Genomic DNA, 25,255 nt, shown 5'->3' on the forward strand with positions numbered 1-25,255 from the left:
GATAGATAGATAGGAGATAGATAGATAGGAGATAGATAGATAGGAGATAGATAGATAGATAGATAGATAGATAGGAGATAGATAGATAGATAGATAGATAGGAGATAGATAGATAGATAGATAGATAGATAGATAGGAGATAGATAGATAGATAGGAGATAGATAGATAGATAGATAGATAGATAGGAGATAGATAGATAGATAGATAGGAGATAGATAGATAGATAGATAGATAGATAGATAGGAGATAGATAGATAGGAGATAGATAGATAGATAGATAGATAGATAGGAGATAGATAGATAGATAGATAGGAGATAGATAGATAGATAGATAGATATGAGATAGATATTGGCTCAGTCTCTGTACCTCTATGTATGAGGCGTCTTCCGCTCTCCTTCCGTCCCCGTTCTCTGTCCGGTTCCTCGGCGTGCCGCTCTCTGCTGCGTTGCTCTGAAGAGTGGGGCTCCTCCGTATGGGGGGTACAGGTTTCGTCACATTCATTAACCTCTGGGAGGCGCTCCTGGGAACTGCAGGCTTCAGGGGGGCGTTCAGGGAACTTATCAGCTCGGACGGAGCTGTGATGGAGAGATACAAAGAGATGGAATGTCAATGTCACATTAAGACGGAGCGAATATCGTACCGAATGTCCTCAATGATAACGAAACGAGCCTGGCGAGATGTAATAAGCACATTTTTGGTCGCTAAAAAGTCGTAAAATCTTTGATCTATAATCGTTATCTGCAAGACATCTGCTGGTCTAATACAAGCCTTAGACTGACGGATACTTCTAGAGTCACTTATTGTCTAGAGCCCCTTGTCTAGAAGCGGGAGCTCCATATACACCCCCCAGGGGGGCCGCACTCACCCCCTCTGGCGCTAGAACTTTCAGACATCTTCCTCTTGAGCTTGTCCTTCAGCCGGGCTGTCTCCAGGGCCGCACTGTCCACCTCTTCCTCCCTGTGGTTCTTATTACTCGGATTGTTCAGTTTTAGGTGAAGGGATTCATTTTTCTGTTCAGTATCCAAAATCTCAGGCTGCAGATCATCTCCCCTCCACATGTACGGCCTCTTCACCTGCAGGCTTAATGTGGACTGAAGAGCGGCTGAGGAGTAAAGGAGGTGTGAAAAAGGTATCACTGAAAGGCAGTGCCCCCCATATCCACCATAGTGGTCAGATAACCTTCTGTGCTGCCAGCCGAGCTCCATTCTTCTGACACAAAGATCCACCACTAGGGGGTGCTCAGGAGCGTACTGAATACTGTGTTATTAGTTAAGGGGTTATCACACTAATATAATTTATCCCCTAACTGCATGGTAGTAAGGAAGTGTCTGATCGCTGGGGGGTCTGACTGCTGGGAACTACAGCAATCACAAGAATGGGTGCACTGGGAGTCGTATTATAGTAGTTATATTCTTGTACATAGGAGGCAGTATTATAGTAGTTATATTCTTGTACATAGGAGCAGTATTATAGTAGATATATTCTTGTACATAGGAGCAGTATTATAGCAGTTATATTCTTGTACATAGGAGCAGTATTATAGTAATTATATTCTTGTACATAGGAGCAGTATTATAGTAGTTATATTCTTGTACATAGGAGGCAGTATTATAGTAGTTATATTCTTGCACATAGGAGCAGTATTATAGTAGTTATAGTCCTGTACATAGGATCAGTATTATAGTAGTTATATTCTTGTACATAGGAGCAGTATTATAGTAGTTATATTCTTGTACATAGGAGCAGTATTATAGTAGTTATATTCTTGTACATAGGAGGCAGTATTATAGTAGTTATAGTCTTGCACATAGGAGCAGTATTATAGTAGTTATATTCTGTACATAGGAGCGGTATTATAGTAGTTATATTCTTGTACATAAGAGGCAGTATTATAGTAGTTATATTCTTGTACATAGGAGCAGTATTATAGTAGTTATATTCTTGTACATAGGAGACAGTATTATAGTAGTTATATTCTTGTACATAGGAGCAGTATTATAGTAGTTATATTCTTGTACATAGGAGCAGTATTATAGTAGTTATATTCTTGTACATAGGATCAGTATTATAGTAGTTATAGTCTTGTACATAGGAGCAGTATTATAGTAGTTATATTCTTGTACATAGGAACAGTATTATAGTAGTTATATTCTTGTACATAGGGGCAGTATTATAGTAGTTATATTCTTGTACATAGGAGCAGTATTATAGTAGTTATATTCTTGTACATAGGAGCAGTATTATAGTAGTTATATTCTTGTACATAGGAGCAGTATTATACTAGTTATATTTTTGTACACAGGAGCGGTATTATAGTAGTTATATTCTTGTACATAGGAGGCAGTATTATAGTAGTTATAGTCTTGTACATAGGAGCAGTATTATAGTAGTTATATTCTTGTACATAGGAGCAGTATTATAGTAGTTATATTCTTGTACATAGGAGCAGTATTATAGTAGTTATATTCTTGTACATAGGAGCAGTATTATAGTAGTTATATTCTTGTACATAGGAGCAGTATTATAGTAGTTATATTCTTGTACATAGGAGCAGTATTATAGTAGTTATATTCTTGTACATAGGAGGCAGTATTATAGTAGTTATATTCTTGTACATAGGAGCAGTATTATAGTAGTTATATTATTGTACATAGGAGCAGTATTATAGTAGTTATATTCTTGTACATAGGAGCAGTATTATAGTAGTTATATTCTTGTACATAGGAGGCAGTATTATAGTAGTTATATTCTTGTACATAGGAGCAGTATTATAGTAGGTTACATTCTTGTACATAGGAGCAGTATTATATGGTATTATTCTTGGACATAGGAGGCAGTATTATAGTAGTTATATTCTTGTACATAGGAGCAGTATTATAGTAGAGAGTATTATAGTAGTTATATTCTTGTACATAGGAGCAGTATTATAGTAGTTATAGTCTTGTACATAGGAGCAGTATTATAGTAGTTATATTCTGTACATAGGAGCAGTATTATAGTAGTTATATTCTTGTACATAAAAGGCAGTATTATAGTAGTTATATTCTTGTACATAGGAGCAGTATTAGTAGTTATATTCTTGTACATAGGAGCAGTATTATAGTAGTTATATTCTTGTACATAGGAGCAGTATTATAGTAGTTATATTCTTGTACATAGGAGCAGTATTATAGTAGTTTCTATTCTTGTACATAGGAGCAGTATTATAGTAGTTATATTCTTGTACATAGGAGCAGTATTATAGTAGTTATATTCTTGTACATAGGAGCAGTATTATAGTAGTTATATACTTGTACATAGGAGCAGTATTATAGTAGTTATATTCTTGTACATAGGAGCAGTATTATAGTAGTTATATTCTTGTACATAGGAGCAGTATTATAGTAGTTATATTCTTGTACATAGGAGCAGTATTATAGTAGTTATATACTTGTACATAGGAGCAGTATTATAGTAGTTATATTCTTGTACATAGGAGCAGTATTATAGTAGTTATATTCTTGTACATAGGAGCAGTATTATAGTAGTTATATTCCTGTACATAGGGGGCAGTATTATAGTAGTTATATTCTTGTACATAGGAGCAGTATTATAGTAGTTATATTCTTGTACATAGGAGCAGTATTATAGTAGTTATATTCTTGTACATAGGAGGCAGTATTATAGTAGTTATATTCTTGTACATAGGAGCAGTATTATAGTAGTTATATTCTTGTACATAGGAGCAGTATTATAGTAGTTATATTCCTGTACATAGGAGCAGTATTATAGTAGTTATATTCTTGTACATAGGAGCAGTATTATAGTAGTTATATTCTTGTACATAGGAGCAGTATTATAGTAGTTATATTCCTGTACATAGGAGCAGTATTATAGTAGTTATATTCTTGTACATAGGAGCAGTATTATAGTAGTTATATTCTTGTACATAGGGGCAGTATTATAGTAGTTATATTCCTGTACATAGGGGGCAGTATTATAGTAGTTATATTCTTGTACATAGGAGCAGTATTTTCTATTCTAAAACAGTATTATAGTAGTATATCTTTGACTCTAGGGGGGGCAGTATTATAGTCACTAGCGCTGATATAATACACAGTTTCATAGATACTCTACTGTAAAATGTAGTATAGCATATCTGAACAAATGTGATACAGACATAGTTTCATGCACAGACCTGTGTCAGCCGCCCCCCATCGGTTCCCGTACAGCTGTAGGTTGTTGTCGACATTGCCATTTCGGAGAGACATGTACCCGGGCTTCATTTTGGGAACACTGCCACAATAAACAGCAACTGAGGCTCTGAAGTTGGCTGCGATTATAAAGCGACCACAGAGAATATTTATTCAGGGCAGATCTTTCACTGCCTGGGAACATTCTTAATTATCGCCTTATTGTGTTATCCACTCGAACTGCAATTACACAAGACGTCCCAGTGACAGGCACACTCTTAGCTTTGTCACAATCGATCTAGTACAGATAATGCTGCAGGTTAGAGAACATGATGTCTGGACGGATTTAGTTGTTGCTACAAGAGTTTCTGATCAGGTTTGAAAGAAGCCTGCTTCACATAGCCCCTGCCGCTGCCCTGAGATGCCTCCCCCTGCTGCTCCCTCCGACACAGGCTAAGGTCTCACGCACACAACCGTAGTATTGGTCCGCATCCGCATTATTTATGTATCACACATGGACCCCATTCTATGGGTCTGCAAAAAATGGAGAGCACACATCCGTGTGGCCATTCTGCAAATTATAGAACGCGTCCTATTCTTCTCCATTGTGCAGACAAGTATGGCCAGTTCTGTTAGAAAAATTGGGCATGCACACGGCCGACTTCCGTATTTTACAGATCTACGGTTTGCAAACCTCAAAATGTCATGTGCTTGAGGCCTAAAGGAGAGAGACGGTAGCATTATCACCCCTAGGGGCAAACCCAGGATTTTTTTAAAAGTTCCAATTTGCTTGATTGTTCGGACTTTGCCAAATCATAAATAGGGTGTTTAAGGGTTAATGATAGCATTTCTGTCATGCTCCTTGTGGTCTAAAGTGCTTTAGCAGTGAACACCTAATAAACCTGGTGGTCTAAAGGGTTAATTTTATATGTTGCAAATTACGACTAAATATCTAATATTCCCAGAGGTTTGGGGGGGTAAAAATGTATTATCATACTGTATATAGACCTATGATTAAATGCCGTCTACCTCAAATACCACTAAGGGGAGCTCACGGCATAGGGATTTTTCTATTTTCCCATTGAATGCAATTCTAAATTCATATGTGGTGAGCTCCCCCTAGTGGTGGGAGAAGGAAGTGTAGCCTTTAACTCAATTTTGTATCATTTTTATACAGTTTATATAATTCTGCATGACAACAAATATTCTTTTCTCAGGCCAGATACTATTTTGAGCCCAGTTCCACTCCCTACATAAGGCTGCACATGGTGCTGATTTGCCTGCAGAAAACCCTAATGGAATCCGCACTACTATTTATCACGGTTTCAGTACAATTTTTGTGCATCTTTATGTGGGTTTTGTTGCAGTCTACGGGGAAAAGCACTATATATGAATCGCAGAAACATGCTACGTGCACATGCTGCGGATTCTAAAATGGAGCTAAACTAGGAGCAGGACTCCCGCTGAGCGAGAGGTCCGTACAGTCACACGACCGCATCCGCTTTGCAGTCAGCAAATTTCAGATCCGCAAAACAGGGATACCGGCCGCGTGCATTCCACAGTTTGCGGATCAGCACGTCCCGTCCTTTGATAGAAATGCCTGTTATTGTCCGCAAAATGGACAAGAATAGGTCATGTTGAATTTTTTTACGGAGTCGCATTTTCCATTTTTTGCACGGATGCGGATAGCACACGGTGTGTAGAAATGTATATCGGATGTGGACCGAAAATACGGTTGTGTGAATGGTCAGTCTTGGTGCGGTCTGGAAAACCACACAGCAAAAATCCTCTGCCACATGAACGCAACGGGAGACAGTTCCAGACAGTTTCCACCTGGTTTTCGGCACCAAATTCGCACTGAAACTTACGCTCAAACCAACCCCATCTGAACATACCCTTAGGCTTTTACGTATGTCTTAGGGCTCATGCACATGAACGTATTTTTTTTCTGTTTCCGTTCCGTATGCGAAACCATTCACTTCAATGGGGTTTAATAAAAACGGAAATGACTCCATGTGCATTATGTGTCTGTATGGCTGCATGGCTGTTCCGTAAAAAAAATATAAAAAAAATAGAACATGTCCTATTCTATTCTTGTCCATTTTGTGGACACGGACAGGCATTGTTACAATGGATCCACACAAAAAAACGGATGCAACATGGACGTCACACGGATGTCCTCAAATTTTCATTTTTTTGCAGATCCATGTTTTGCGAACCGCAAAATACATATGGTCATGTGTATGAGCTCTAAGGCCTTTTTCACACGGCCGTATGTTTTTTTCAGTGTTTTGCGGTCCGTTTTTCACGGATCCGTTGTTCCGTTTTTTGTTTCCGTTGTGTTTCCATTTCTGTTCCGTTTTTCCGTTCCGTTTTTCCGTATGGCATATACAGTATACAGTAATTACGTAGAAAAAATTGGGCTGGGCATAAAATTTTCAATAGATGGTTCCGCAAAAACAGAACGGATACAGAAGACATACGGATACATTTCCGTATGTGTTCCGCTTTTTTTGCGGACCCATTGACTTGAATGGAGCCACGGAACATGATTTGCGGTCCCATTGAAGTGAATGGGTCCGCATCCGAGCCGCAAAAACAGCGGCTAGGATGCATACCCGAACAACGGTCGTGTGCATGAGGCCTAAGTGTGCATGCTGGGAGTTGTAGTTTCACTAAATACTGGCATGCTGAAGATCGCTGACACCTGGCTCAGATGGAGGTCTGACAACCTCCCCTGACACACGTTTAATGTAGACCCAGAGGACAAGACAAGAAAAAGACCCTGAACAGAGGGGTGGAGAAGTGAAAGAAGAAGAAGTATAAAGTATTTATCTGTTTACATTTTGAAACTCACCAGGTGTCAATGAAAGAGGGAAACTTTTGCAATCCAGTATAGAAAGATGAAAAGCAGGAAGGAATATAAAAGACAGAAATGAGAATTTTCAAGTATAGCTGTGTCAATATAGTACATAAAGGGGGGGGGGGGGGGGTAAATAAAGAAAAATCTAAATTCCAGTATTCCATCAGCCAGTATTACAGAAATCCCATGGATGTGGCAAATAGCCAAGAAAAACATTAGACCATTAATGCTTTAGCTTCACAGCAGACTAGAAATGTTCATCATATCTTATACTCCATTCACATACAAAGCTGCATTCAGAATGTTGCTGGTTTCCCGTTAGCTGCGGAGCTCAGTACTCCCCCTGCTGGCGCAATTCCTGAACTGCGAGTCAAGACAGAACAACCCTCACTGCTCAGGGGTACTAGTTCTCTGTGTGGAGATTCAGCTGGTACAGGGGGGGGATCTAACAATGACTCCTGGGAAAAATGTATGCAAATGAGCTCTCCTCCACTAATTTACATTGGGGGTCATCTTTGATAGCCCCGGCGCTGTCGGAGGAGGCACCTAATTTATGATGAGGCGCAGGCAGTGAAAAGTATGCCAGTCCCCGTGCTTCCAGGCATAAATGTCAGTAAATTTGCCAGCCTGCACCCCGTCACGCCCAAAAATGTGTTGCTTAGGCATTAAAAAGTCGCAGAATGGGGTCAAAAACTGGTGTAGGGCTGATAATGACCCCCTTCGTCAGGGGTGCACAACCTACGGACCCCGTCTTGCTGGGAAGTAACACAGCTGATCGTGCAATCAGCTGTGTTTCTGCCCCGAGCCGCACAATTGCAGGATTACAGCTCCCGCTCCCGCACTGTAGCAGGAGCAGGACGGGTCCCCGGCGATCACGTGATCATTCTGTCAGGGGCAGAGGAGTGCAGAGCCTCACCAGCTCTGCCCTGTACTAAGCCCCCCCAGCAGGCTGGTTTTCGATGTAACGGGGGCTCCTTTGGATGCAAAAGCTCTTTTATGGACCTTTTGGGGACAAATGATGTGGCAAATATATATATTAAAAGTAAAAAAAAAAAATTAAATCACTAAAGTACAAATAAAAGGGAAAAAAAGTCAGTGTCATCCAGAGGTCTTTTAAAGACCTCTTGGGGGACGTACAGTGCGGCAAAAATATATACAAAAAAAAAATTCAAAAAACATTTTTGCAAAAAGATGTAAAATACATAAATAATAAAATACAAGTAAGGCCTCATGCACACGGCCGTTGTTGTGTTCCAATCCGCAAAATGGGGTTCCGTTGTTTCGTGATCCGTTTCCGTTTTTGTTTCCGTGTGTCTTCCTTTATTTTTGGAGGATCACCAGACATAAAGGAAAGTTAAAAAAAGTTTGCAATGCAAATGATAGGAAAATAACGGACGCGCGGACGCGGATGACAATCTTGTGTGCCTCCGCATTTTTTCACGGACCCATTGACTTGAATGGGCCTGCAAACCGTTTTCCGTGAAAAAAATAGGACAGGTTATATTTTTTGGACAGACTGGAACTACGAATCACGGACGCGGATGACAAATGGTGCATTAGCCGAGTTTTCAACAGACCCATTGAAAGTCAATGGGTCCGCAGAAAATCACAAAAAACGGAACAACGGACACGGAATGCAACAACGGTCGTGTGCATGAGGCCTAAAAGAAAACTTAAAAAAAAAAAGTGCAAAATAAAATTGTTCACTGTCATATTATATGGCCAAAAAAGATATTTTAAAATAAATAATAAAGTGATGGAAGTTAGGAAGATGGTAAATGGCCCGGTTTGGAAGTGGTTAAAAAAAATTGTACAGTTTCCCCCTAATAAAACTTTCAAAAAATTATATTAAAAAGCCCAGTGTAATAAAAAGCTGCAAAAGTTATTTTGGTAAAAAATTAAAAAAGTTACAAGTGTTTCAACCACGTGCTCTAAATCACAAAAAAGTGACTAGTCATTAAAGGGTTAACCAATCAGCGCTTTCCCGGCTGGTAAGGCCTCGTACACACGACCGTAGCTTTTCTTTCGGTCCGCGGGACACCAGCCATGTCTGTTCTGCATTTCACAGAACGGAGTGACGGATGCGTGCGGCACACGGAGTTCTGTCCGCATCTTTTGCGGCCCCGTTGGAAGTGAATGGGTCCGGATCCGAGACACATAAAAAAAATGCGTCTCAGATGCGGACTAAAACAATGGTCGTGTGCGTGAGACTTCAGGGAAAGTGCTTGCTGGTTATTGCAGGGACCTGCAGTATATCTGGGGGCGCAGGAGGCGGTAAGAACCAGTGAGCGCCGTCCTCTGCAGCGAAGGAAACCGCGCTCATTTATGAATAGGAGGCAGGAAGGAAACGTCGCCACTTAGAGGAGTTTCCTAGTTAGGCCTCATGCACACAAACGTATTTTGTTTCCGTGTCTGTTCCGTTTTTTTTGCGGCTAGGATGCGGACCTATTCATTTCAGAGGGTCCGCAAAAAAATGCGGACAGCACACCGTGTGCTGTCCGCATCCGTATGTCCGTTCCGTAGCCCCGCAAAAAAAATAGAACATGTCCTATTCTTGTCCGTTTTAGGCAGTTACAATGGATCTGCAAAAAAAAAATGGATGGCATACGGATGTCATCCGTTTCTCTTTAAGGACCGCTAAAACACATATGGTCGTGTGCATGAAGATTCCTTCTCCGCGCTGCTCTCGCTGTCTCCATCCTCCGGTCCCGGAGCGCCTCTCCAGCCAGTGGCTGACCTTAGCGGTAAAACGCTGCTTGTGGCCACATCGCCACTGCGGCCGGTCATTGGCGGGAGCGGTACAAGCGACTCTGCCCATATCCAACCGGATGTAAACAGCGCCGGGACTGGAAGACGGAGACAGCGGGAGCGGCGGGGAGCAGGAGAGTATGAATCTTCGGTTTCAGGCCCATGCTGCAGGAACGTGTCCGGCACAATATTCAGGGCAATTACTGGGAACAAGTGCACATAGGAGCGCTCATTCCGGATATCTGGCGGTATAATCGTGCCGCTGATCAGCCGATAAACAAGGAATCGCTCGTTTGTCGGATGATTTAGATACTTTATCATTGATTATCGTCAGCGCATCTCACGTGTAATCAGGAATGTGCTGCCGATAATCGATAGGAGCGAATGAGAGAGGAACGACTGTGGTAGCGATCATTCCTCCCCAGTCACTTTGCATTAGGGCTCGTTCACACGACCGTCGCCCCTCCGCTGCCGTAATGCGGGTCTGCAATAAACGGGGCACCAGCCGCGTGCATTCCGCATCATGGATTCACTTGAATGGGTCCGCAAATCCTGAGATGCGGTGCGGAACGAAACGGAAGCAGCTGGCCCCCGGTCGGTGCCCGTGCATTGCGGACCGCACGGAGGGGCAGCGGTCGTGTGAACGAGCCCTTAGCCTGTGTAATCGGCTGATGCAAACAAGCGCTGATTAACTTTTTTTTTTTTGCAGCCCCTTGAAATAGAGCGATGTGACAATGCGGCCCCCAGACCAGAAAAGGGTGTGCGCCCCTGCCCTTAGTGTTGTGTCTGTCAGCATAAAGGAAAGAGCAAGTCTTAATGCAGCTTTGGATGTGACTAGAGTATAGAACATAATATGACAGAAGATCAGTCTTAGGGCTCTTGCGCACGACCGTATGTATTTTGTGTATTTTGCAGTCAGCAAAAAACGGATCGGCAAAAAAAAAATACAGATGACGTCCGTGTGCATTCCGTATTTTGCGGAACGGAACAGCCGGCCCCTAATAGAACAGTCCTATCCTTGTCCGTAATGCGGACAATAATAGGACATGTTCTGTTTTTTTGCGGGACGGAAATACGGACATACGGAAAGGGAATGCACAAGGGGTAACTTCAGTTTTTTTTGCAGACCCATTCAAATGAATGGTTCCGCGTATGGTCCGCAAAAAAAACAAAAAAACGGAACCGACACGGAATGAAAATACGTTCCTGTGCATGAGCCCTTAGATACATTTTGTTTACAATGTTCCTCCTTTCATCTTTCTTTCTCACCTATTACCAGTCGCAGCGGACCCCCTGCCCAGCCCCCGCCCGCCATACCTGCTGTATAATCATTGTGGGTCATGGTGTCCCCGGAAGGTTTGCGGGTTTTCTGTCATAAAACGACTCCTGCGGGAAACCTCGTGTCATTATGTTCTTCCAGAAAGTCCTAAAAGAAAGGCGGAGGAGATCAGCGAGGAGGGTCACACAGTAAAGCCGCCATAGACGTCACCGCAGTCAGGAACCTTCTGCTGGATGGACAAGAAATGACGTAGCAATGGACAGGAATGATTGGCGCCATTTCTTGCGGCTCGGGGGCGGACCTATTCACTTCAATGGGGCCGCAAAAGATGCGGACAGCACTGCGGATAACCTGTCCTATTTTTGTCCGTTTTGCGGACAATAGGCAGTTTTATCAATGGCTGTCCGTGCCGTTCCGCAAATGGCAGAACGCACACGGACGCCATCCGTGTTTTGCGGATACATTGTAACAAACTGTGGACAGGACAGAGTTGTGCTGCTGGTGTGTTTATCTGGACAGGATACAACTGTAACAAACCCTCCTCCGTGAGAAGTTTCAAGTTAGTACAGGGTTTTCAGTCTCTGGATGTAAACCAGAATGTTCATAGTCACTGACAGTAAGCAGAGATCTTGAAAAAAATAATAAGAATGAAAAATACAAAGTTTGTTCGAATGTTCTAAGCTCCATTAACGGGGGAGGGATGTGCGCCATTTACAGAGAATCCGCGGCCGCACTCAGGACGCTCAGATATAAAGGTTCTGTAAACATTGACAGAGCGACACTAAGGAAACGGCACAGCATGAAGTCACCGCAGCGCAGCCGCCTTCCCGCTACTGCACTTGTTTTTTTCCATTGCAGAATTTAAAGGCACAGTAATCTTAAAAAAAAAAAAACTGTTCCCATAGGAATTCTTTGAATCCAGACAATCTGATTCTGTGTGCCGGCCGGGCCCACAAACAGCAGGGCCACAATATACGGGCCCTGGACGTTTTTGCACCGCATCATGGATGCGGACCAATTCGCTTGAATGGGTCCGCGATCCAGAAGGAGCAGTTCACTTCAATGGGTCCGGAGATGCGGAACGGAAGCACCGAACGGGACCCTACGGAAGCACTACAGAGTGCTTCCGTGGGGTGTCGTCCCGTACTTCCGTTCCGCAAAAATAATGTCCTATCTTTTTGCGGATGCATTAAAGTGAATGGGTCCGCGATCTGCTGCGGCTGCCCCTCGGTCGGTGTTCGTGAATTGCGGCCCCGCAATTTGCAGGCTGCGGCATGGACACGGGGCGCACACCTGACCCTCGCATGGTGATGCTTTTAATGGGGTATTTAGAGTGGATAGAGGATAGCGTAATGTAACAGGAACGCCCCCTTAATAAGTTATACCGCAGGGTCCTGTCACCGTTTTCCTACTATGTCCGCCAGTTACGCCTCTGACCTCTGCTTCGGATTTATAAAGCAGCACAATTCCACCGTTCATAGTCTCAGAGTCGCCCAGGCTTCCTAGAAGTGCGCAGTCCCTGCCGCTATCTAGGGCTTTTTCCCATTGCATCCAGCACCGATCCTTATCTATGGGCAGTCTGGGAGCGAAACGGTTACAACATATTCACAGTGTGTAATGGGGGTCATTTATCAGAGACCGGCTCTTTACGTGCAGGCGGTCCGTGTACCTGACACCAACCCCTGACTGGAATTGTACCTCACAGACGTGACCGGGGTCCTCGCCCTTCTAATCCCGGGGTGGACTGTAGCAGCCGCTCTGGACACATGCCCAGGGAACGAGGAGATCACCCACTGTTATTTATCAGCATATGGCAGCATTGTTTAGGGATTGGGTATTGTAGTATTATGTGGGTACAATATGGCAGTAGTGTTGATTGCGAATATTCTAATCGCGAGTTTTTATTGCGAATATCGCCACTTCGAGAATTCGCAAAGATGTAGAATATAGCGCTATGTATTCGGAATCGCGAATATTCTAGATTTTTTTTTTTATCAGTAACCTCCCTTCTTGCTTGTGGGCCAATGAGAAGGCTGCAATGTCTTTGTCTGAGCTTAGCAACGGCCCTAGCAACCAATAGGAAAGCTGCCCCTCCCCTTACTACATAAGAACCTCCCCAGCAGCCATTGCTGTGCTCTGTGCTTTCATCTGGATCCTATTCCTTATCCAATTACATTAGATAGTTATCTCATATATATAATGCAGATAGTGGGAGATAGTCAGTGTAGGTTATATCCTGATATAGTGGAGCTGATAGGTTCCAGTGCAGGTTATATCCTGATATAGTGGAGCTGATAGGTTCCAGTGCAGGTTATATCCTGATATAGTGGAGCTGATAGGTTCCAGTGCAGGGTGTTAGGTAGTGTGATAGGGATTACTGTTTCTCTGCTGTCCATACATACAGACATGCATACATCACAACAATACTTAGTGCACCAATCAGTAATATGTAGTCAGACCTGATGAAATGTAAAGTTGCACGTATTGCGCTAAAAATATGCGTATTATTAGTGCCGATTTGGGCAAATGCGAAAATAATGACTGGAGATCACGAATTCTAGAATTCGTGAATATTATGCAAAAAATGTGCGAAATATCGCAAAAATTAATATTTCCTATGCCGCTCATCACTATATGGCAGTATTATTTTGGAGGCTGCATATTATTTGGCACTATATGGTGGCATTTTCCTGGCCGCATAAGGGAGTAATTTTTGATATTACATAATATTTAGCCACTATATGATGAAATTATATGGCTGCATTACCTTGGCACTATATCGTGGTATTATATGGCAGTATTACCTTGGTACTATATGGTGGTATTATATGGCAGTATTACCTCGGCACTCTATGGTGGTATTATATGGCAGCATTACCTTGGTACTATATGGTGGCATTATATGGCAGTATTACCTTGGTACTATATGGTGGTATTATATGGCAGTATTACCTCGGCACTATATCGTGGTATTATATGGCAGTATTACCTCGGCGCTGTATTATATGGCGGTATTACCTTGGTACTATATGGTGGTATTATATGGCAGTATTACCTCGGCACTCTATGGTGGTATTATATGGCAGCATTACCTTGGTACTATATGGTGGTATTATATGGCAGTATTACCTTGGTACTATATGGTGGTATTATATGGCAGTATTACCTTGGTACTATATGGTGGTATTATATGGCAGTATTACCTTGGCATTATATGGCTGTATTATATGGCAGTATTACCTTGGTACTATATGCTGGTATTATATGGCAGTATTACCTCGGCACTATATGGTGGTATTATATGGCAGTATTACCTTGGTACTATATGGTGGTATTATATGGCAGTATTACCTCGGCACTATATGGTGGTATTATATGGCAGTATTACCTCGGCACTATATGGTGGTATTATATGGCAGTATTACCTCGGCACTATATCGTGGTATTATATGGCAGTATTACCTCGGCGCTGTATTATATGGCAGTATTACCTTGGTACTATATGGTGGTATTATATGGCAGTATTACCTCGGCACTCTATGGTGGTATTATATGGCAGCATTACCTTGGTACTATATGGTGGCATTATATGGCAGTATTACCTTGGTACTATATGGTGGTATTATATGGCAGTATTACCTCGGCACTATATCGTGGTATTATATGGCAGTATTACCTCGGCGCTGTATTATATGGCGGTATTACCTTGGTACTATATGGTGGTATTATATGGCAGTATTACCTCGGCACTCTATGGTGGTATTATATGGCAGCATTACCTTGGTACTATATGGTGGTATTATATGGCAGTATTACCTTGGTACTATATGGTGGTATTATATGGCAGTATTACCTTGGTACTATATGGTGGTATTATATGGCAGTATTACCTTGGCATTATATGGCTGTATTATATGGCAGTATTACCTTGGTACTATATGCTGGTATTATATGGCAGTATTACCTCGGCACTATATGGTGGTATTATATGGCAGTATTACCTTGGTACTATATGGTGGTATTATATGGCAGTATTACCTTGGTACTATATGGTGGTATTATATGGCAGTATTACCTTGGCATTATATGGCTGTATTATATGGCAGTATTACCTTGGTACTATATGCTGGTATTATATGGCAGTATTACCTCGGCACTATATGGTGGTATTATATGGCAGTATTACCTTGGTACTATATGGTGGTATTATATGGCAGTATTACCTCGGCACTATATGGTGGTATTATATGGCAGTATTACCTCGGCACTATATGGTGGTATTATATGGCAGTATTACCTCGGCACTATATGGCGGTATTATTTTGGCCTCTTTGCTTGTTGCCCTATTTTGTCTGTCATTACAGATCCCTTGGACATTATACTCTATGGGTCTGTGAAAACCATGGACACAAAATGGATGCCTTTCCGTGTTTGGTCCGTCGTTTTCACGGATTGTTGCTAGAAGATGCTCTGGAAACCACGGAAGACACACGGACTGAAAATCACGGAACCAAAGATCAAACGCGGATGGATCATGAAACCACGGAATGTGCCGTCACGGACATACCACAGACACGGACGTGTGAATGAGGCCTTACCGATGACTGGATGGTCCTGATGTCTGTGACAACCTGTTTTGTAAGGCAGGAATAGGAGGGAGCAGTTGTCGCTTCGCTCGCTCCTCCTCTTACACATCACATTGCTCCGCAGGGTCCAGGAGGTGGGGGGCTCCATCTTCTCAGGCTCACAGTAATGGCCGGCTGTAATTCCCCCCTCCGCCTCCTCAGTCATTGACTAATGTTATGTAACCGATTACATGGGTATGACATGGTGCCGGCCTTTGTTGCAGCCCCCCCCCCCCCCCCCCCATAGACAACACACGACACTCGCCGTCTCAGGTGTCATTTGCCCTCCTGGGACTTGGCACCAGATCTCCACCAGCTGAAGCCTCACAGATAGATTTGGCTCTGGGCTTAGATACGTCAGCTGGGGATACGCCGCTTTTCCCTCATCAACACAATTATTGCGACCGCAGTAAATAAAACGACCGTTACGGATAAATTTAGAACGGTTATTAGTCACTTGTGGCGGCTCGTCCAGCGGGTGGGAGGGGGGAGGATGTCACCTAAACCGAAGGTCACCTACAGGAGAGCCCTGGGCGCTGGGTACCCGGGAGTTACACATTGTAGAAAGAAGAGCATAAAAAAAAACACGTTTCATGTAATTTGTTTGAATTCCTCTGCGTTTTTCAAGTTCTCTGCTTGCTGTCAGTGAATCCTTGTTTACATTCCCACTGCTCACAGCTGAGGGTTTGTTACAATTGTGTCTAGTCCAGATAATCCTCTGTAAGGCCTCATACACACAAACTTATTTTCTTTCTGTGTCTGTTCAGTTTTTTTTTGCAGACTCTGCCAAAAAACTGAAGTTACTCTGCGTACATTTGGTTTCCGTATGTCCGTTCCACAAAGGATAGAACACGTCCTATTATTGTCCGCATTACGGACAAGGATAGGACTGTTCTATTAGGGGCCAGCTGTTCTGTTCCGCAAAATACGGAATGCACATGGATGTCTTCCGTATTTTTTGTGGATCCGTTTTTTTGCAGACCGCAAAATACATACGGTCGTGTGCATGAGGCCTAAGGCCCCTTTCACACGGGTGAGTTTTCCGCGCGGGTGCAATGCGTGACCCATTCATTTCTATAGGGCTGTGCACATGAGCGGTGATTTTCACGCATTACTTGTGCGTTGCATGAAAATCACAGCATGCTCTATATCGTGCGTTTTTCACGCAACGCAGTCCCCATAGAAGTGAATGGGGCTGCGTGAAAATTGCAAGCAAGTGCGGATGCGGTGCGATTTTCACGCATGGTTGCTAAGATGACAGTCTATTCACTGTATTATTTTCCCTTCTAACATGGTTATAAGGGAAAATAATAGCATTCTGAATACAGAATGCAAAGTAGAAGATCAATTGAGGGTTAAAAAATAAGAATTAACTCACCTCCTCCAATTGATCGCGTAGCTGCCGGTCTCCTGTTCTTTCTTCAGGACCTGTCAAAGGACCTGTGGGGAAATCACTGTGCTCATCACATTATAGATCACATGATCCATCACCATGGTGATGGACCATGTGATGAGCACAGTGACGTCACCACAGGTCCTTTGACAGGTCCTGAAGAAATAACAGGAGACCGGCAGCTACGCGATCAATTGAAGGAGGTGAGTTAATTCTTATTTTTTTAACCCTCAATTGACCTTCTACTAAGCATTCTGTATTCAGAATGCTATTATTTTCCCTTATAACCATGTTAGAAGGGAAAATAATAAAATTTACAGAATACTGAACCCAAACCCGAACTTCTGTGAAGAAGTCCAGGTTCGGGTACCAAACATGCCGATTTTTGTCACGCACGTGCAAAACGCATTAAAACGCTTTGCACTCGCGGGGAAAAATCGTGCATGTTCCCGCAACGCACCCGCATCTTTCCCGCATCTTTTCCCGCAACGCCCGTGTGAAACCAGCCGTTCATGCAGTGTTTTTTTGTTTTTTGCCGCAGAGCAACCCCTGTTCTGCATTCCTTAGCGCTGCCTCCCATTGAAATGAATGGGAGGCAGAAACCGCACAGCCCCCGGGCAAAAGACGCTGTGTGAACATGCCTTAAATGGGACACATCAGCAGCATATACTGGGGGGGGTTAGGGTTATGTGTACATGACCATGCCCATATGAAAATCACAGTGCCACTGCAAGACATGGGACGCAGATTGCATATTGAATTTGGCACGGAACGCGCACCGATATCCACGTGAAAATGCTGCCATTTGAACATAGCATACATTGTATCAGCACAGGTAAAATGTATCAGTCTGGACTCCCGGCTGGTTCTTAAGCCTCATTCACAAGTCTGTGTCCGTGCTTAAATCCGTGAGAAGGTGCTCAGTGATGCCTCCGTGAAGATGTCCGTGATGGATCCGTGTGTCCATTTTTTGCTGTCCGTGTGCCATCCGTGTTTCACTGACCCTGCACAGCTGAAAAATAATTTTCAAAGCATCTCTTTCTAATGATCCGTGAAACACGGATGGCATCCGTGTTGCATCCATGGTTTTCACTGACCCATAGACTATAATGGGAGTGATGGACAAAATAGAGCATGCATCCGTGCTAAAAACACCGACCCATGGACCGTGCTAAAACACTGATGTGCGAATACACTAAATAAAATGAATGGGGACGTGGAGAACGCGTACAGCACACGTACATGGAATACTGGCATGTGAATGAGGCTTTATCTAGACTGCATACAATTGTAACAACTTCTCCAGGTGGATGGGAACACTCCAAAATAGTTTGTGTCATCCTATGTCATTGTGCACTATTTATTGTATTTTCCTTTGTCAATGCTGTTAAAATTCCCATTTCAGGCTGGTCCAATGCACTACACATATCCACCTCTAGGTGTCACTTTAACACCATTTATATAGGTCAGACACAGGAAGTTAGAAGAGATTAGGAGTGAGGAGTTAGGAGAGGAGACAGACATAGCCCAGGGAGTGAAGCTACTTCAACCTTCGTAGTCCAAGACTAGGATTTATTGATCCTTTACTATAATACCCCTTCCAGGGACCTTTCCGGAGTTTCAGAGAATAATTGCTGTATCTTGTGCAACCTTTTCAAAGAAGGTAGCAGAGAGTTTGCCTGCCATGAGGGAGAACGCCCTTGGGTTGCTGAATTACTGAATTGCTGAATATTGCTGAATTGCTGAATAGAACTTACAGAGGATCCAAACTATTATTGAAAGGCTGAGTAACCAGAGCAAGATCAGGAACCAAGTACAAGTAAGATCATCACTCCTATACAGTTGAGCTGGAACCTACATACGCCACCTCACTGAGCTGGTTATTGGGATGTACAGCTTTACAATCTGTATTTATGACAAAGTGCTGCTATTGGATGATACTTATTGCAAGACTACAATTTACAATTAAAGTTACTGTTTGGTTCAACTACTTCCTCTCTCATCATTCTACTCTATCTTCTAATTGAACTTTATGGTGCTGGCATCACGAACACAGGGGCCCAGCCACCAAAGCCCCTAAGCATACCCACTACCATCAAGGGCACCTCAACTTACATCTGACTGATGTTCCCTGCAGTAGAGAGCGCCCCGGAGGATTTAGTGCTGTCTTCTTTTCCACTGCAAGCCGAGCCCAGGGAGCTGCAAAACCATGAGTACGACTACTATCCCCATCAGTCCACCGTGCACTCACATACTGCCCCTGCGGTCCGGTCCGCTGCAGAAACATTACCTGTCCTCAGACCCTGTGAGTGTTCCTGTATTTAGTCTTCAGAAGAGATGGAGGAACAGTGGTGAAGAGCCTGGATGCTGTGAAGCAGTCTCTTCGGGATCCTGTTCTATTGGAGACAGCAGATCACCTCAAGATTTTGTCCCATGCAAAACTGCTGACAGCACTAGGTAGGGGCTGGTGAGAGCAGGACAAACATAGCTTTCGTAGAGCTAATATTATCAGGTGTAGTAAGAATATGAAGTTTTATTCTGCCAGATTCAGCTACTGCCAGTTTCATTGTAAAATGCTCTCTGCATTGAGCTGTGTCAGAGCCCCTCCCCTCTTCTGTGACAGACAGCTGTAGTGATCACCTGGTTGGATGCTACAGCTGTCACTCAGAGCAGAGGGGCGTGGCAGTGAAGTCGCTAATGTGGAGAGCAGGTCACAGTGAAGCTCCTCCTCCTGGGCACTTGCAAGAGCTGAATCTGGCAGAATAAAACTTCATATTCACACTACTCCTGGTAATAAAAGCTCTGCAGAAGCTATGTTTGTCCTGTTCTCTCCACCCCCTACCTACTGCTGCCAGCAGTTTAGCCTGGTCAAAATTACTGAAAGATTGCTTTTAATCAAGTCTGTTCTCCACCAGGGGTCAGGAGAGAGCACTGTGGCTGTCACTGGTATGGGTGCCAGTTCTCAGGGCACTGTTATAGGAGTATTATATATTTATATATAGTGTTATATACTGTCAATGTCCTGGGCAGCACTAAGGCTGTTACTGTCATGGGGCACTGTGGGATTCACTGCAATTAAGGTGAACTGTGGTTGTCCCTGTGGGTACTACGGATGTAGTATTAGGGGGTACGTGATGGTGTGGATGGAGTTTCTATTAATGAAGACATTGCTCTGAGCTTCCACTTACGTCTTGGTCATTTCTTAAGGAGGTCTTTAGACGCTGTCAGACAAAGGGACGTTTATTCAGGGGACATTCTTCCTGACCTCCTGGTACACACGCACACTCAGCTGGGGAGACGGTAATAAACCAGTGCTTATCTCCATTGAGAAAAAAAAAAAACAATCGGGCATGCTGAATTCCAACATACCCAACATCTCTTGCCGGGATAGAGCCGGGGTGTCCCCGTGAAGGATCCGCGTTTGGTCCGTGTGTCATACTTATGCCCTCCGTGTGTCATCCCTATTGCATGGACACTGCTAGGCCTAAAATTAAATTCCAGAGCACCAAACCCGGATGGCATACGCATTGCCTCCGTGATTTTCACAGACGCACAGATTATAATGTGCACGAAGGATCCGGAAACATGGACACACATGCTTCCCTGGCGTCACCGCGGTCCATGCACAGTGCACGTACGTGATTCACTGACGCGTCAAAGAGGCCTAAGAAGTGGAGTAACGCCCCGACCTCTCCATTGAGTCACTATACAGATCATTAAGTCATTACAGGCCGTTGCATTACGAGAGATTAACTGTAATCAGGATCTCCATTCAAGTCTATAGAGAGTGCCTGGAAATTCCTGGCTGTTGTAATCTGACTGCTGGCTGTAATAACCTGTTATTACAATATGAAGACACGTAGCTTGAATGGGCCGGGGATTCCCTGCGTGACAACAAGTGCTAATCCCCTCATTAGCAAGAATTAGGTCACCTTGAGCCAAGGATCAAATTCTGTGGAAGTATGTGGAGGGTGAACTACCTTCTTAAAGATCCCGCTGTATGGTCCACATGGTCCTAGTGCTAGTCCCACGGAGCTGCTCATCAGCCAAAACAATGGAGATTTCAGAAACCAGTCAACCAACTCGATGACCCCTCAGGGGAAGACCATCGATGATTGTAAGTCATATCCCCATCATAGGCAATTGCTTCGGCATTAGCAGAGCTGTATACCAACATCTAGCACATAGCAACTCCATAAGGTTCCCATACATTGCAGCTATTGCTTTCTCCTGATAATGATACGTTTTCTATAGAGCTGTTCATGAATAGAATGCGTAAATAGCAGTGAAGACCGGCAGCGCATTTACATGTCATACAGGGTCGGGGACAAGCGGTATGGTTAACCCTATGGGCGCTGACATGCCTTTAGATAGGTCAGGAACGTGACGAGAGATCATAAAACAAAGGCATAGAAATGACAATTACCTTTTAGAACTTTTTTTCTTGGATCAACCAATAATCCAGAACATCTGATAATCTGCCACCTGTATTAAAGGGCCGTGTAGACAGAGTCCTAATAATACCGCCAATCAGTACATAAACAGCACCGCACACACAGCAAACTATGCCAGTGCCATACAGTACCAAAATAATACCCCCGCACGGTATCTGACAGCAGTGACAGAGTAAAACTAACGCACAATGGTCAAACAACAATATCATACAGACAATTTGTATAAGAAAATGAAGATTCAGCTCCCTCGTCTGCATCTGCGGACGCACGGAATCACTGCCGACCGGCGGCAGCCGCGGCAGTATAGAAAAGAGAGGAAACTCCAGCTTCCGTAACACCAGCGTATTCTTTATTGGCTCCAGTATCCAGCGGTACAGACACATAACAGAACCGACGCGTTTCAGGCTGTACACTAGGCCATAGTCATAGGTAACTTTGACTAAGGCCTAGTGTTTGAAAATAAAATGAAGTTATTAAAAGGGTTATCCAATACTATAAACTACCCCCCCCCCCCCCCCCCCCATATGCCGGGCCCCTCACAGGGAACATACTTACCCCGCTCCCTGCACTGCTTCTGGTCCCCGCACCGCCGCTGCAGCTTCTCCGTGCACGGATGAAAACATCCAGTGTTGGGGACGAGCAGCCAATGGCAGACGGGGATGAGCCTCCCTAGCGTCACCCGCGACGCTAGGGAGGCTCGTCCCCATCCCCGCCTGCCATTGGCTGCTCCCCCCGCCCCCGAACGGGGAGAAGCTGCAGCCGCGGTGCGGGGACCAGGAGCAGCATAGGGAGCGGGGACCCAGGTAAGTATATTCAGTGTGGGGGGCCCGGCATATGGGAGGGGGCAGTTTATAGTATTGGATAACCCCTTTAACCGTTGTGGATTATATAAATATATATGATAGATAGATGATAGCTGCCTGTATTAGAGCTCATCCACACGACCGTATGTATTTTGCGGTCTGCAAAACACGCATCCACAAAAAATATGGCTGACGTCCGTGTGCATTCCACATTTTGCAGAACGGAACAGCTTGGCCATAATAGTCCTATCCTTTTTTTGTTGTGGTCCCATCGAAGTGAATGGTTCCGCATACAGGCTGCAAAAAAACGAAATGGACACGGAAACAAAATACGTTTGTGTGCACGAGGCCTAACACTGCCGCAGATTATCCGATGAACAAGGAAACGCTTCATCACATCTTTTAAGCAGGCTAAAAAAATCATTTGTTGGCGGTAGAACATGCCGTCTAATCACCATTCTGTATGGGGACAAGCGATGGCGTTAGTGATACCTCCTCCCCATACTGTGGAGGAGATCGCTGCACGTAATCGCATCCTCCATTGATGAGCAGGAGATTGTCAGGAAGGAACACTTTCTTCCCGACAATCGTAAGACTCATCTGCAGGGGGTCTAGGGTGCAATCCCTCCAAGACGGTTTGTTGGCTATATGTCTAACCCTATGTCTCTTTTGTGATAGATAGATAGATAGATAGATAGATAGATAGATAGATAGGAGATAGATAGATAGATACAGGGGCGGACTGACCATTCGGGTACTCGGTCATAGACTGAGGGCCCGCGGCCACTAGAGCGCCCGGCGGCGGTGGCAGCAGCAGGGAGAGATGAGCGCTTCCATTGTGGAAGCGCTTATGTTTATATTCATCTGTATCGCCGTCCGATGGATGCTGCGGGGCAGGGGAGAGGCGTCTCCCTTGCCCATTCCTCTGATAGACTGCAGGCGTAGAGGCCGGTACAAGCGGCGCACGGCGCCTGAGCCGTACAGAGCGGGAAACAGGCCGGAAGAGGCCTGCATCGCATCACTGAGAGTGTCATGGAGGTAAGTATAAGTGTTTATTGTTTTAATTATTTTTAGTATAGTATGGAAAGAAGGTGGGTGGGGGCCCTATGGAGAAGGGGGGGAGGAGCACTATGGGGCCCCTATATACTGGCACATTATGGGGGGGCACAATAAAGAGGGGGGGGGAAGGATCACAATGGGGGCATCTACTGGAGGCCCTATATACTGACAAATATTATGGGGGGGCACTATGGGGGCTTCTACTGGGGGCCCTATATACTGGCATACATTTTGGGGGGCACTATGGAGAAGTGGGGGAGAAGAGCACTATGGGGGCATTATATAGGGGCATTTAATACTGGCACCCATTTAGGTGCCACAATGGGGAAGGGGGGAGAGAAGAATTATGGGGGCATCTATGTGGGGCAGTCTATAGAGGCATTTTATACTGGAACATTATGAAGGGCACTATGGGGATGGGGGAGGAGCACTATGGAGGCATCTTCTGGGGGCACTATATTGGGGTGTTTTATACTGGCACAAATTATAGGGGCACTATGGGCACCTTAGCTCAACTGGGGGCACTAAGTGTTTTATGTGGTGGCACACAGTACAGGTCACAGTGGGGCTCTACCGGGGGCACTAAGAGGAATTTTTTTTTGCTATGGGAGCATTATTATTACTTCAGGGACACAATTACTGTTGGGAGCACTATTACTCCTAAGTGCACTCTGGCACAGAATTATCACTATTGCTGGGATTTTGGGGAGCACTATTACTGTGGGGGCGCCCTGGCACAGTATCAGCTTAGCACAGTTATTTTTGGGGGACATTATGGTTACACTATTAGGGTCAGGGACACTATTTGCTGGGTGCAGTTATTTTTTAGAGCATTGTGTTCCAATAATTATTGAAGGGGGCGCTATCTGTGTGTAACTAGTTTTTTCAGGGGGTTTATCTGTTTCTACAGTATTGTTTTGGGGGGCACAGCGTCTCAGTATTGGGGGTGCATGAGGAAAAGTAGGAAACTAAGATGTCCGTCTTTCTGTCAAACTCTGCAGAGATGTCTGAAAGAAATCATCATGGCGGTCTGGTCTGAATGGAGAAGATGAAGAAAGAGAACATCTACATCATAGGAGACGTCACTGGATGGAAGAGGTATGAGGCGCTGCATTAGGCTGCCTTCACATATGCCTTAGGCCTCATGCACACGACCGTATTTTGTTTCCGTGTCCGATCCATTTTTTTTGCGGATAGGATGCGGACCCATTCATTTCAATGGGTCCGCAAAAAACGCGGACAGCACACCGTGTACTGTCCGCATCAGTATGTCCGTTCCGTTGCTCTGCCCAAAAAATAGTGCATGTCCTATTTCTTTCTAGTTTGTGGACAAGGATATGCATTATTACAATGGATCCGCAAAAAAAACGGATCCGCAAAAAAAACGGATGCCATACGGAACGTCATCCGTAATTTGCGGACCGCAAAACACATACGGTCGTGTGCATGTAGCCTTAGTGATTCTGGAAGGCTCTTCCAGCTGAGAACAGCCTGCCGGAATTTCCTGCACCCGTCCCTGCTGGATGCAGACAGAATCCCCGCCGACCCCCATTAACTATAATTAACTTTTATTTTGAACATCGCGAAGAGAAATTCTGTACCAAGTGTAGGTGATGTGGGCGGCGCATTAAGTGGGTGGGGCCGGGTGTGGGTGTGGCTTGAGGGTGGGCGGGGACACAGGGGCCCCATAATCTTCTATTGCCCGGGGGCCCCATGAATTGTCAGTCCGCCCCTGGATAGATATGAGATAGATAACAGATAGATATCAAATAGATAAGAAATTCCACGGCAGATCAAAGGCGTAAAAAACAAGTAGATACTTATATTCACCAGACATTACCTCGGGGCAGGTGTCAT

At 44.3% G+C, this 25,255-nt stretch overlaps 1 protein-coding gene across 1 annotated transcript in view; it reads right to left on the reverse strand.

Moving 5' to 3' along the window:
- The window catches only part of TOGARAM2 (TOG array regulator of axonemal microtubules 2), a 98,395-nt gene that overhangs the window by 20,911 nt on the left and 52,229 nt on the right, over positions 1 to 25,255 (reverse strand). Inside the window, 4 exon segments of the mRNA XM_044291322.1 lie at positions 369 to 577; positions 868 to 1,104; positions 4,180 to 4,314; positions 11,103 to 11,211. Of these exon segments, the coding sequence (XP_044147257.1) occupies positions 369 to 577; positions 868 to 1,104; positions 4,180 to 4,314; positions 11,103 to 11,127 (606 nt within the window). The 5' untranslated portion in view covers positions 11,128 to 11,211.

Source organism: Bufo gargarizans, chromosome 4 (genome assembly GCF_014858855.1).
Source record: "Bufo gargarizans isolate SCDJY-AF-19 chromosome 4, ASM1485885v1, whole genome shotgun sequence".
NCBI lineage: Eukaryota > Metazoa > Chordata > Amphibia > Anura > Bufonidae > Bufo > Bufo gargarizans.